General features: G+C 54.3%; 5 protein-coding genes across 5 annotated transcripts; all 5 read right to left on the reverse strand.

The window, feature by feature from the left end:
• Positions 1-110: 110 nt before the first annotated feature.
• Positions 111-2,565, reverse strand: L226DRAFT_611951 (bifunctional purine biosynthesis protein ade10). The gene is made up of 7 exons (XM_067686335.1): positions 2,507-2,565; positions 2,324-2,450; positions 2,192-2,268; positions 1,606-2,097; positions 1,141-1,550; positions 955-1,083; positions 111-899 (listed from the first exon to the last, which is right to left on the reverse strand). Exons 1-7 carry the CDS (start codon positions 2,520-2,522, stop codon positions 348-350), a joined length of 1,803 nt encoding a protein of 600 aa, XP_067537181.1. The 5' UTR covers positions 2,523-2,565; the 3' UTR covers positions 111-347.
• A 995-nt stretch (positions 2,566-3,560) lies between these two features.
• L226DRAFT_533690 (transcription initiation factor IID TAF10 subunit) lies at positions 3,561-4,471 on the reverse strand. The gene is made up of 4 exons (XM_067680523.1): positions 4,190-4,471; positions 4,051-4,115; positions 3,843-3,981; positions 3,561-3,788 (listed from the first exon to the last, which is right to left on the reverse strand). The coding sequence occupies exons 1-4, from the start codon at positions 4,412-4,414 to the stop codon at positions 3,696-3,698; spliced, it is 522 nt and encodes a 173-aa protein (XP_067537182.1). The 5' UTR covers positions 4,415-4,471; the 3' UTR covers positions 3,561-3,695.
• A 289-nt stretch (positions 4,472-4,760) lies between these two features.
• On the reverse strand, positions 4,761-6,525 carry L226DRAFT_533692 (NAD(P)-binding protein). Its single transcript, XM_067680524.1, has 9 exons — positions 6,420-6,525; positions 6,330-6,352; positions 6,123-6,267; positions 6,047-6,068; positions 5,728-5,994; positions 5,605-5,665; positions 5,525-5,546; positions 5,028-5,465; positions 4,761-4,971 (listed from the first exon to the last, which is right to left on the reverse strand). Exons 1-9 carry the CDS (start codon positions 6,492-6,494, stop codon positions 4,909-4,911), a joined length of 1,116 nt encoding a protein of 371 aa, XP_067537183.1. The 5' UTR covers positions 6,495-6,525; the 3' UTR covers positions 4,761-4,908.
• Positions 6,526-6,557: 32 nt separating this feature from the next.
• L226DRAFT_533693 (uncharacterized protein) lies at positions 6,558-7,910 on the reverse strand. Its single transcript, XM_067680525.1, has 4 exons — positions 7,714-7,910; positions 7,341-7,661; positions 7,135-7,289; positions 6,558-7,084 (listed from the first exon to the last, which is right to left on the reverse strand). The coding sequence occupies exons 1-4, from the start codon at positions 7,877-7,879 to the stop codon at positions 6,767-6,769; spliced, it is 960 nt and encodes a 319-aa protein (XP_067537184.1). The 5' UTR covers positions 7,880-7,910; the 3' UTR covers positions 6,558-6,766.
• An 870-nt stretch (positions 7,911-8,780) lies between these two features.
• L226DRAFT_611954 (uncharacterized protein) lies at positions 8,781-10,106 on the reverse strand (the record flags this gene model as incomplete). Its single annotated transcript, XM_067686336.1, has 6 exons — positions 8,781-8,903; positions 8,968-9,105; positions 9,171-9,443; positions 9,521-9,670; positions 9,730-9,946; positions 9,994-10,106. The coding sequence occupies 6 exons, from the start codon at positions 10,104-10,106 to the stop codon at positions 8,781-8,783; spliced, it is 1,014 nt and encodes a 337-aa protein (XP_067537185.1).
• Positions 10,107-12,099: the final 1,993 nt, after the last annotated feature.

The raw sequence follows: 12,099 nt of genomic DNA on the forward strand, positions 1-12,099 counted from the left end.
TTGAGCTCCCGAGTCCTGATGAATGAGATGTGTCAACGGAAATCACGATGGTGGTTAACCCAGAACCGCGGACGTCCCCCCATGCTGGCTTCCGATATCCAAGTGAAATCGACGCTTTCTGATTGTAGTGTGCATGCGACCACAAAGCTTCCTACGAACTTTGATCTTCATCTCATTCGCAGTAGAACCGGGTAAGCAGAAGCAGGAGGTGGCATGTGCAAATGCCCATGAAAGACGCCGGTTGAAACAATCTTTAGCTGAACGACTACTACACGAACGTACACCAAAATTTTAGTCTTCACACATTTTCCTCCTTCCCCATATAGCGTGTTAGGGCCGCGAATCACTCAATGATGGAACAGACGAAGAGAGGTGTGTGCGAACACCATGTCGTGCTCGTCCGCGGCCTTAATGCACTCCGCGTCCATCACACTCCCGCTCGGCGCAGCGAGGTACTTGACACCGCTCCTGCGAGCCCGGTGCACGTTGTCCGGGAACGGGAAGAACGCATCGCTCGAGCACGCGACGCCGTCGAGCTGCTTCGCGTGGGCAGTGCGCTCCTCCGGCGTGAGCGGCGCCGGGACTTCCTCGAAGTTGGACTCCCACTGGGCCTTCTCCCCGCCCTCGAGAGGCTCTCCAGCGACGAAGAGGTCAATGGCGTTCGCCTTCTCGGCACGCTTGACGCCCTTCTTGAACGGGAGCGCCAGGACGCGAGGGTGGTGACGGAGCCACCAGAGGTCGGCCTTGGTGCCCGCAAGACGCGTGCAGTGGATGCGCGACTGCTGGCCTGCACCGATGCCGACGATAGCTCCGCGGTAGGCGTAGGCCACGCTGTTCGACTGAGTGTACTTGAGCGCAAGAGTAGCGACGATGAGGTCCGTGAGGGCTTGGTTGGGCAGCTAGTAGAGATCGGGGAGTCAGTAGTGTACCGAAGAAAGTGTCTTGGTAACTTACCTCCTTGTTCTTCGTTACAATATTGTTGAATAAATGAGCATCAATCTTGGCGTCATTACGTCTCTGTTGAAGAGATATCCCGTACACCTGCCGAGTTTCGATTTCGGCGGGCTTGTATGCAGGGTCAATCTGGAGGACCAACAGGTCAGCAACGCCAACTGAGATCGAGAGTTGAGAGAGCCTGACCTGAAGGACGCAGTACTTCCCGCCCTTCTTTTTGGCAAGAACCTCGAGCGCCTCCGGGGAATATCCGGGTGCGATGATACCGTCGGAGACCTCTCGCGAGATGATTTTCGCCGTAGCCAGATCGCAAGGCGCGGACAGAGCAATGAAATCGCCAAAGGAGGACATGCGGTCTGCACCGCGGGCGCGAGCATAAGCGGATGCCAAGGGAGTGAGAGGCTCCTTGAGATCATCTACACCGTACACCTTCTTCTCCACGTCGTTGAGCTCGATGCCGACAGCAGCACCAGCAGGGGAGACGTGCTTGAAGGACGCAGCTGCTGGAAGGTTAAGTGCCTCGGAGAGTTCCTTGACCAGCGCATACGAGTTGAGAGCGTCGAGGAGGTTGATGTACCCAGGAGAGCCGCAAAGCGCTGGAAAAGGGGTCACTGACATGCACCATCGTATAGTCATTCTGCGACAACTTACCCTTGAACGGAAGCTCGCCTTCTGTCACATATGCCTGAGCGGGCTTCTGGTGGGGGTTCGCGCCATACCGCAAAGCCATGCGCTGTACTGGTCCGGCAAGCTTCTCCTTTGGCAGGTCGGAGGAGGCGTACTGTTCCCTGAAGTATCCGCTGATGGCGTCGTCGTACTTGGCGGTCATTTCAAAGGCTTTCAGGGCGAGTTGGCTTCTGATCGCTTGACCAACGTCGCCATTTCCGGACTTCCATGCCTCGAGGAACTTGGCATAGTCTGCGGGGTCGGAGAGGATGGAGACGCGCTCATGGTTCTTCGCTGCAGCGCGGAGCAGAGTGACGCCTCCAATGTCGATCTCCTCAACTGCGTCAGCGAGCGTGCACCCGGGCTTCGCGATGGTGTCGGTGAACGGATAGAGGTTGCAGACGACAATCGCGATGGGAGAGATGCCCTGCGCCTGGAGGTCCTTCTCGTCGGAAGGGATGGAACGCGCGAGGATACCTGCCGTCCGGAGGATTGTTAGCTTGTTCAGGCTAAGCGATCGTTTCGCGCGGTACGGGGGGAATGTGAAGATCGTGATCTAAACCAGACTCACCTCCGTGCACAGCTGGGTGCAGCGTCTTCACGCGCCCTCCGAGCATCTCCGGTGCCTTCGTAATGTCCGCAACATCCCTGGTGCACAATATCGCATCCAAATGTCCATGTCGGACGTAAAGTAGCGACTCACTCGATAGGGATGCCTGCCTCCCGAATTTTCTTTGCAGTGCCGCCCGATCCAAGCAGTCGGACGCCCGCGCCGTGCAGCCCTGTTGCGAGCTCGAGCAGGTTCGCCTTGTCGTAGACGGAGAGCAACGCTTTTCGTCGCGTCAGTACGTGACAATGCCGCAAGGGTATTTGCGCGAAGGCCCACCAATTGGTGCAGACATGGCGGTCAGAGAAGAAGTGCTGAAAAGCTTTCGAGCCTCGGGTGCGGGGTGGAACTCAAAATTCGTCGATCGCAATCTGAGATCGCGATAGGTCCTATCAGCCTCAAATGGTTTGCTTCCGTTACTACAGCCCTGAGTACTACCTGAGTCCACTCGTCAGGACTTTGCGTGCAGAATTGGCCGTATACAAAGCCTTGTATCGATTCTATCGACGGTACTACCGTTCACGACCATCCAGATGCGAGTGTGTACGAGCTGTGTGTATGCCACAAGACGAATTGTGCGGTCCATCATACCGTTACCTAACCCATCTGCGTCCGTCTGCTTGTTTAACATTCAAAATCTGGTAGAGGATAAGCAGAAAACCTAATGAGCGAACGTCAAGACACTCACCTGCAAGGATATTCTGCCCTCTGCGGGGTCACTTGAAAGAGGTCAGACTATCGGCCCACTCGCGCATCCATTCCAAAGCAGAAGAGGGAATTGACAGACGCGCTCGCGTGCTTCACCAGAATGGGGAGCACATACGTGAAACCAATGTTGCAGTGACCTTGACACTCGCCGCAACGTTATAGGCCGATCTTGGCAGTCATATATGATATCGTAATAGACAGTTCGGAAGTGTCTTCGTAGGAGTATGCATAGGTATGCATGCACGAGTACGAGGGAAGGTTTGGGGGCAAAAGACGCTGCCGATGAAGAAGAACACGATCATTGGTCCTCAAAGTCGTGTACCCGGATATGGAGATACACGCAGCTGATACCTGTGCTGTTCATATCAGAGCGAACGAGGAATATAATATCACGGCCACATACCTGAACATGCTTGCGACCAATCGAGCTTCACGAGAAGTATATGCTACTAACCATTGTCAGATGAGCGGGTCCAACAGTGAATATCCTGCTTCCACGGTGTCTCTAATGGTCTGGAGAAGGTCATGCTCAGCCTTCCATATACTTGGCAGAGATGGGGAATGGTGGGAAGGCACGACTCACCGGCACAACACTATTACTGGCATGTTATCAGAGATATGCCGAGCACTCTGCGCAAAAACCGCATGTATATGGTCATAGATAGCATTACGATGATATTGTACAAGTGAGTCGTCTCCGAGGGTGAGCGTGAGATACCAATGTCCAGGGGGGTGTACGCGCGAGGATACACTATAGCAGTTACATATAGAATTCTGGCTTGCGCATGTTGATGCCATAGTCCGCAAGCGCGGCGCCGATATCGTCCATAGTCAGCGTCGTCTTCGTCTTGTCCTATGGCAAGCGGTAAACAGCGGAACCAAGGCAACGAATAGAAGAGACACGTACTCTCGCCGACGCAGTACCAGATGGCTGGTTGGCCCTGGACCGGCCACCAGCAGCGTTTGCCCGTATCCGCGCATGCTGATACGCATCCGAAGCAATGTCGGACACGAACTTCTGTGCGGCCAAGGATAGGAGGCGTTTGCTGCACGAGTCCACGGCCGAGCCTCAAGCTTGAATATACTCCGCGGATAGATAGCGGGACAGTACTCACAGTCTGACATCCTCGCACTCAAAACCAACCCTCTGGAGGTAATACTCCGTGACCTCGTTGGGTATCTGCGCTCGTGGAGGTTAACGTGTGCCACCCGGGTCTGTCATCCGCTACCAATTCTCCTAGACATCACACGCACCAGCGGCTCATAGTCATCGAGCATCAGCATAAACTCTGCTAGAGTCTTATCTTTTCGCGCCTCTTCAGCATCCTGAGTTGTAGCTGGCCGCGACTGCTGCGTGGTGCTGGGCCCCGGCTGTGTGAAATCTGGAGTGCCCTGCGGGTGTGGTGAAGGCGCGGAGGGGGTCGGGGTTGCTGCGTAGTATCCGGTGGACTGTGACGGCTCCTGGAAAGGCGTAGACATGGTAATGGCGGTCGTAGTGGAGATTCACGTCGCTGAGAAGGATGCGGTCCGGGTCAGAGTCAAGGTGTGGCGTGTAGGCGCTCATTTCGAGATCCAATCAGGCGTTGGCGTCTACTTGCCGAAGTTGCATAAATTTCGCGAGGTGACCGTTTGCTCTCCTGCTCTCTCCCTCCATCGTACCCACTCAGCTGCCTTGTGAGTACACCTTTCTGGTCCGCACACCTACTCTTGTTATGATGTTTGAGGCATTTGGCTTTAGCAGGCTTGCCCTGCGGTGCAGAAACCTATCTCAGCTACCTTCGGGCCGTCGCTTTGGCGATTGGTCCGCTTTTTCTGAACTATCCTTCCTCTGAAAAGATGTGGTGAACATATGCTGACCCATTTGTTCTTTACAGGTAGACTTCCGATGTGTAACATAGTCGTATATACATGCAATCGTTCCAAGTTATCCAGATGTCTCTTCCTCTCTTTTCACTTATGATGCGTGCGTGTGTTCACTGTACCCGGCCTACTTTCTCGACCCCTTGCGGTAAGACATACTTGCCTTGGCGACGGACCTATTGCGACCAACGGGTTCAGGTTCATAAGAATGCCCAGAGCGACATGCACTGACCTTGTCAAACGTCTCCATCATGACGATGCTCTTCTCGTGTCCCCACAACTCGCTCTCCAGTTTCCCGTCCCGAACGCACCTCGCGACTTCGTCAGCCTCGTAGTGCCACCCACCGCCCACGTACTTGAACGTCTTCGTCTCCTCCCGCACCACGTCACCGTGCTTATCGAAGTACTGCACTGTGAACGACGGGGACTGGAAAATCGGCGGCTTGACGGTGATGATCCCATTCTTGTACCGGATCGTCGCCCCGAAGGGTGCCGTCTGCGCAGTCATGCTGCAGCTGAGTACGGCTTGGGCCTGGAGGTGCTCGGTGAAGTTCACGGTCCAGCTCGTGCATGCATCAACGTCGGTGATCTTCGACTTGACCATTGAGCCAACCACGCTCGTTGGTCGGGCTTGCTTGTTCGAGGGGTGCTCATAAAGAGCAAGCATGCACTGGAGGACGACGTGCTCAGAAATTTGTGTGACGGGTGCGAAGAAGCTACAGTCCTCACCCAGAACATGGGATACGGTCCACTACGGAGGATATGTGAGTTTGTCAGAGAACACGTGGCGAACTGGTGGTTCGACGTACAGGTCTAGGAGAGCACCTCCACCAAGCTGAGGGTCGAGCATCCGGTGCGTGAGGGGCAAGTCTAAGTGGATGCATGGATTCCTTTCAGAATGCGAATCTAGAGAAATCGGCTGATATACGTACCCTCCGTGTGGAAGTCGGCTGAAAGGTCTGCGTGCACCACCACTGGGTCCCCGAGGGTGCCTTCCTCGGCGACCTTCTTGAGTTCGAGCGTGAGCGGATGGAACCGCGTCCACAGAGCCTCCATAAAGAACAGATTCTTCTCCTTCGCCAGCTTGAGCAAGGCCTTGAGCTCCCCTGCGTTGGAAGTTGTCGCCTTCTCGCACAGGACATGCTTGCCCGCGTTCAATGCCTCAAGAGCATTCTCGTAGTGGAGAGTATGGGGCGTGCCTAATAGCTTGTATGAGGTTCTGTCAATCCCCTCGAGGTGACAAGGACGCACCGATGTATACAGCATCGACATTCTAGATTATAGAAAAGTCAAACACCATGCGACTTGATCAAGGTGGACTACTTGCCTTGTCGGCGTAAACGTCGGCATAGCTTCCATATGCCTTGACGGATTGATCGCCATTGATGTAGGCGTCGATGAACTTCTGTGCACTTTCTGTGCTGCGCGAGCCCACAGCAATAATCTTATGCGCAACGTCCGTGGTACCGCGGCTGGAGTCCGATGGCACGACTTAGCAGATGGCGACAAGTACACACGAAATGTGAACGCCTACGTTGCTGGGTCAACCAGTAAGTCCTGCGAGCCCAATGTTTATCAGCTCTCCATTCACCGACTGCAGGTATCTTTAACATTGTCACTATACCTTCGCAAAATCCATGGCGATTCTGCCAGTGGAGATGATACCCCATCGTAGCACGTATGACTGGTCGGACGACATTGCGTTGTTGCTGTAGCGAAGTTGTGGGCGAGGTGAGAGATAGCTGACACAAGATTACCCAACCTTATATACACCGACCGGACGGCCAGAGCCCAACTATCGATGACGATATGTGTACTACGGGCCGGAGGGGCCGAAGGGTCGTCGAGGTCAGTGTCACGACTCACCAGGACGACAGCAGGAACCTCATAGCATACCACAGAACAGTAAGGAATAAGTCTACAGGACATAACAGGCATCAATCCAGGATAAGAAAGTGAAGGGGAACCAAACTAGTGCAATGTCCGCAGAGCCTCCTTCACCGTACTCCTCTCGCCGAGCATCGCGAATAGCTGCCATCGTTCGTCCTTAACTTTCCGGTCTTTCATAGCGTAGTCATCTTCCGAAGGCTCGTTTTCTCCAACGGCCAATCGCATAGCTGCGGCAGATTTGTTTGGCAAGACGGCAGGCGAGACCGTGAATAAACTGTCGAAGGAGCTTGCGGGGAGCACATAGCTGTGCGAATGTGGTTCTTCAGGCCGAATAGAGGTGATGGCATGAGATGTGGATGTTAGGGATAGAGCTTGCGTGATGAGCTGCTTCAGTTTCGCCTGTGGACAAGCGTGAGCTCCGGGTATAGTCCGGTCACGGATAGGCGTACCTCAAAGGCCAGCATGAGGAGAGACGCAACGTCCTTTGAGGGCGCGCTCAAGTTGTGTTGTGCGGATATCAGGTTTATGCGTTCCGATATATGTTGTAGCGTGGGTGCGCGCGTCATGGATGCCAGGTTGAGTGGTAACCTGCTCCCCGGTGGATCTACAGGGCACTGAGCCGCAGCGCGCCGACATCCCCGATACGCGTACGCACCTCCTCGTTCCAAAAGCAATTGTACACCCCGCTCTGCAGCAATCTCGTCGGTATATGGTCTGGGTTGCGGCGGTTCGTTGCTAGCCACTGCCTCCAGCGCACGGATCCGGTCTCGCTCATGTCTCCCCAGGCCAACAGTCCATTTCTTCAAGCGTTCGGATCGCAAAGTTGTCATTTCCAAATCGTCTTGTCCCTGGTATGGTAAGGTGCGTCGTCGCTTGCGCGGTGGAGGTTTGGGTACGTCCAGCAGTGGCGCAGTGACCGGCGCGAGGTGCGCAGACATGTCAAACAAGGATACAATGAGGGCATTGTGGAGGAACACTGTGAAAGGATGAACAACGTTTCCAATGACTCAGTGCGAACCGATACTAACGTAGGTAGAGATTGTCTTGTAGGACTTTCTTGAGCACTTCCTCGAATTCGTTTCGTGAGATGTGGCCAGAAAGGAACTCCTTCAACACCTTGAAATAGGCCGGTGCCTCCGAGCCAAGTGCATTTGAAAGCTGCGCCTTCAGCGTGGAGGTCGACGAGAGCGACATGGAGAGCGCAACGGTATAGCGTATAGGTGGTAGAGTGTGGCTGAACGGAGCCGAACCGTGCCTTGTGCAGACGGCAGTGGTATTGACTTACGTAACAAAGGCACCGTAAGTAGGTTGATTCAGCTTCAGCGCTCCCTTCCAAGTTAAATCCTTCAACAGGACCTTGATTAATATTGGTCCCAGGACGAGTCAGTAATGCATCGACAAGCAAACCACGACTTGCAAGGAGCCATGGAGGTAAGTATTTCTATGACGCTGACGCATCGGGTGCTTACACTCTGATCCGTCGTGAGGTCGAGAGAGAGACTGAGGCAGTAGCTCAGCAAGTACCGATTCCTTGCAATCGCAATCTCTACGGATAGCGAGCAGCCGTGGCTTCTTGAGATCCCGCTACAACTCCGGACGTGGCTCTGTTGTGTTGCGGCGAACCAGACGAAAAGGTCCCGGACGCTCAAAAACCCCGCTCGATGTTTCCGCAGCCAGTGCCCCGTGCGGGTACTCTCGCCCTCGTCCTTCCGTCCGTCGTTTGTCGAGAACGCTGGTCCCTACCAGATTCGTTAAGATCGTCGACCGACAGCGGCATTGAGGACTGCCCCCCGGTTCAGTTCTGCTGATCAATCCAGCGGGAGTCTACTTAGGGATGTCGAAGATCTGGTCGAGCGACAATGTAATAAACATCGGCCCTCCGGGCAGACCTGGCCACAGCACGTGGCTGGTGTATGTACATCGGGTGCGGACGGAGCAGGAGGATGAAGGTCGGGTAACCGGAGCGTAGTAAGGTATATATATGAGAAGGTACGATGATGCAGACAACAGTGGTATGGATGCGTGAGCTGCGACAAATTGGTGGAAAGGTGGAGGGGAGGTGGATCAGGGTGAGTAAGTGGGAGAAGTGAACTTGTTAGATCGGGGAGGATGCGGGTGACGAGGGGATGGGAGATTGTTTGTTCTGACGTAGGGACGGCCGACTGTACTCGATGATCTGCATGATGTGTTGTAATGTTTGTTTTGTGTAGAGGGCGTCCTGAGTCGAAGAGGTGAGTGAGGACAAGTATGCTGGGGACGTTGCGGGAATGAGTTTGTCATACCATGTGCACATCAGAGATCTGGGTGAGGAGGGTGTCGTGGATTCTGATCGCGAAGAGGATGTCATTGGTGACGTCGAACAGGGTGCCATCCGAAGCGACAAGTTGAGGGAGTCGGCTTTCGATAGAGGCGAGGAACTTCTAAAGGGGAGTTCGAAAGACTTTAGTTGGAAGAAGCGGGGAAGTTTGTGGATGATTCAACTGACGGAGGCGTCGTTGATCAGAGAGACTTGAGAATCAATATGGGTATTCATTTTTTCGCGGAGGTGGTGGAGGGCGACGTGCGGTGCGGAAGAAGGTTGTGGAAGAGGATGGATACAGGGTTCGTATTCGAGATAGGTCGCGGATTCTCTTATGTAGAATCGTTCGCGAATAAGGTCTTGAAGACGGTCGACCAGGACGGTGGCTTGCGCCTCAGCGGCTGGGATGATTGTTTCCGGAAGGAAGTTGAGAGGAGCAAGGAAGTGGTCGAGGTCGGCCTGGTGGAAATGTCAGGCTAAGGTCAATAACGAAAGTGAGGAGGACGTGCGACGGGTAGTGACATAATGAGTAACACTCGGTGGAGAGTGATGCGGGTCTGTTGAAAGGTTGCGTGGCGTTCACGAGTCCCCCGAGCTAGGTCTTGTGCGCAGTGAATGTTGTCAAGAAGCAATTGATGGAACCGGGTCGGAAGGTGGTCAGCGATGGAGTTGTACGAGGTGGTGATCTGTGCAGGAAAGAGTTAGTACGCAGGTGGAAATGGGTTGGGTAGTATGAGAGCGGTACCATTTCGAGGATACATTCCACAGCGGAGAGTACGAGCTCGACTTGGTTGCAAGCATGCGTGAATTTAGGAAGGAGTTGATCCGAATGCACTCGGGATGCGTATAGCTTGATGTGGGCGAGGGTGTGGTGGCGATAACTGTCGTTAAGGTGGCGTGTGTGGGTGACGAACGTGTTGCGCCAATCGTCAGCGGAGCAAGCGAACGAAAAGCTGAGGATGCTGGAAACGGTTAGTATAAGCCACGTCTGGAAGCGAGGGAGGGATACTTTAAGAGGTCTCTGTCCAATGCGTGGACGAGGTGAAGAATGATGTCTTGAGTGAGAAGGACGACAGAAGGGTCGTCTGAGGGCTCGGTGAAGGTGTGCTGTTGGGGGTGCATACTGGTGGAGTTGAGAAAACAGGGCGGTGCAAGGGGAGAGGAGGGAATGAGGTTGTTGTACTGAGGGGGTGGCTACGGTGAGGTTTATTGTGATGTAGAGTGATGCGCGGCGGTTGGAGGGGGAAATCATGTCGAAAGTTGGGAGATGGAGGGGGTGGGTGACGATGACCTGTTAAGGCAAATATCTGGACATTTGGGGCGAGAAGGATCAGTGGGGACGTGACGTGAGAAGAGTGACATGATTGGATGCAATGAGGGATCTGTGAAGCGAGAGGTGGTAAAGTAGTGCGGAAATGGTGTCTTTCGCATTTAAGTAGAGAGGAAGGGGGGGTTGGTTGTGCGGTAATGTCGATGAGTGGTGAGAGTCGTTGGGACGGGACGTGGGGTCGAAGGGCCGAAAGCGATTTAGTGGAGGGGGACGTAAGCTTGATTGTATGGGGAGGTAGAGAAGTTGATCGATGAAAGGGGGGGGGGGGGTTAGATAGACAGCTGAGGTCGGGAGACGTCGCGGAGAGGCTAGGGGAAGTAATGAGGACCTGGTTGATGGGCTGCGGCGGTGGCATCGTGAAGTTCTTGTAAGCGGCGCAACTCGATCCGGAGTTCCGCGGAGATGGGACTTTCGATTTTCGAAGGTTTGAAAGGTCGGAGGACGGCGAGGCCGTTCAGGGTTCGTACACGGGAGAGCATGACGTAGGCTCCTTGCATGGATAGAGTGCTTGCAAGGTCGACAATTGCAGTGTTCAGCGATCGGCCTTGCGCTTTGTAGTCTGTGTATACATAGGCGGGAAGTATGGGAGGTTGCAGTCGGGTGACATTGAGGGTTTGGACATGATCAGAGGGAGAGGATGGCGGTTTATTCCAGGTGAAGTATGTAGGGGCGGGAAATATGGGAATGATGTCGTCGTGGGATTGGCCAACTAAGCGGCCGGCGCCGGGAATCTCGACGTAGACCACGGAGAGGGTACGGTATCCAAGGTTCTCGTTGTACTTGATATCTCGAATGGTCCCGACGGCGCCGTTGACGACGTTATGAGCGAACGCGATGTTCTCCTGGACCATAACTTTCATGCCGGGAAAGAGGGGCAGTCGTGATAGACTGTCGTGGACGACGGTGGAGGAGAGATCCCATACCATATCGCGGTCGCAGCCGTGCAAAGTCTTGCGGTCAACTTTGTCAATTGAGTAGTATATGTTAACTTCTGCATTGAGGCTCTGTGCGTGGAAGTCCAAGAGGCGATAGTTGAGAGGATCTCGGACGTCCTTGCGACCGACGATAATGGGGGCATCTAGGAAGAGGGAACAGGAGGCTGCGGTAAAGTTTTGAACAAGGCGTTGTTGTAGCGTTTGAAGATCGAAGGCAGACCTGTTGTGTCGAGCGTTTCCGCACTGGCCTTCTCGAACGCGGGCGAGTAGGGCAGAGTAGGCGGCGTCATCTCGTTGTCGCTGGTTCTTACGGAGTAGGACGACGCGGGAGATCGATCTCCAGAGAAAGACGCCTTTGAACGCTTCTTGTGCTGATTTCCGTACAGCATCTTGGGGAGATAACGTGTTTATGAAGCGGTGGCAGTAAAGGGACGCGCCTTTGACTGGTCGGAGCTGGCCGAAGTCGCCGAGAAAGATGATGTTGACCCCTCCAAAGGGCCGGTCCTCTGCTACTGCAGAGTGACCTTTAACCTGTTGGAGGCGTGAGCTGATATCGTTGAGCAGAGTTGCACTAATCATCGAGACTTCGTCTAGAATTAAATAAGCCACGCTTTCCCAGAGTAACGCAAGCATCTGTAGATCGGGATTATCTCGCTTGGGTAGAAGAAGTAAGGAGTGAATTGTGTACCCGCCGATGAGGATGGCCGTGGCGCCTGTGGGGGCGGATACGAGAACTTCGTTCCGGCGATGGAGGAGGTCAAAGAGGCGGAGGATGGCGTTTACGACGTATGATTTGCCGGTCCCACCGACACCTCCAATGTACATGAGGAGTTGCGGCCCGTTAAAGCAG

Source organism: Lentinus tigrinus (assembly GCF_003813185.1).
Source record: "Lentinus tigrinus ALCF2SS1-7 unplaced genomic scaffold L226scaffold_8, whole genome shotgun sequence".
In the NCBI taxonomy this organism is placed as follows: domain Eukaryota; kingdom Fungi; phylum Basidiomycota; class Agaricomycetes; order Polyporales; family Polyporaceae; genus Lentinus; species Lentinus tigrinus.

What these genes read in the sequence shown, in the direction of transcription:
- L226DRAFT_611951 (XM_067686335.1), bottom strand. An exon ending in AGGCGAGCTTCCGTTCAAGG is followed by an intron (nt 1,551 to 1,605) that starts GTAAGTTGTCGC and finishes CCCCTTTTCCAG; the next exon opens with CGCTTTGCGGCTCTCCTGGG. An exon ending in GGAAGTACTGCGTCCTTCAG is followed by an intron (nt 1,084 to 1,140) that starts GTCAGGCTCTCT and finishes TTGGTCCTCCAG; the next exon opens with ATTGACCCTGCATACAAGCC.
- L226DRAFT_533690 (XM_067680523.1), bottom strand. Translation starts at nt 4,414, where the DNA reads ATGTCTACGCCTTTCCAGGAGCCGTCACAGTCCACCGGATACTACGCA. An exon ending in TCGATGACTATGAGCCGCTG is followed by an intron (nt 4,116 to 4,189) that starts GTGCGTGTGATG and finishes CCACGAGCGCAG; the next exon opens with ATACCCAACGAGGTCACGGA. An exon ending in GAGTGCGAGGATGTCAGACT is followed by an intron (nt 3,982 to 4,050) that starts GTGAGTACTGTC and finishes GGACTCGTGCAG; the next exon opens with CAAACGCCTCCTATCCTTGG.
- L226DRAFT_533693 (XM_067680525.1), bottom strand. Translation starts at nt 7,879, where the DNA reads ATGTCGCTCTCGTCGACCTCCACGCTGAAGGCGCAGCTTTCAAATGCA. An exon ending in ACAAGACAATCTCTACCTAC is followed by an intron (nt 7,662 to 7,713) that starts GTTAGTATCGGT and finishes ATCCTTTCACAG; the next exon opens with TGTTCCTCCACAATGCCCTC. An exon ending in ATTGCTTTTGGAACGAGGAG is followed by an intron (nt 7,290 to 7,340) that starts GTGCGTACGCGT and finishes AGTGCCCTGTAG; the next exon opens with ATCCACCGGGGAGCAGGTTA.
- L226DRAFT_533692 (XM_067680524.1), bottom strand. Translation starts at nt 6,494, where the DNA reads ATGTCGTCCGACCAGTCATACGTGCTACGATGGGGTATCATCTCCACT. An exon ending in CCGACGTTTACGCCGACAAG is followed by an intron (nt 6,069 to 6,122) that starts GCAAGTAGTCCA and finishes TCTATAATCTAG; the next exon opens with AATGTCGATGCTGTATACAT. An exon ending in AGCCGACTTCCACACGGAGG is followed by an intron (nt 5,666 to 5,727) that starts GTACGTATATCA and finishes GCATCCACTTAG; the next exon opens with ACTTGCCCCTCACGCACCGG.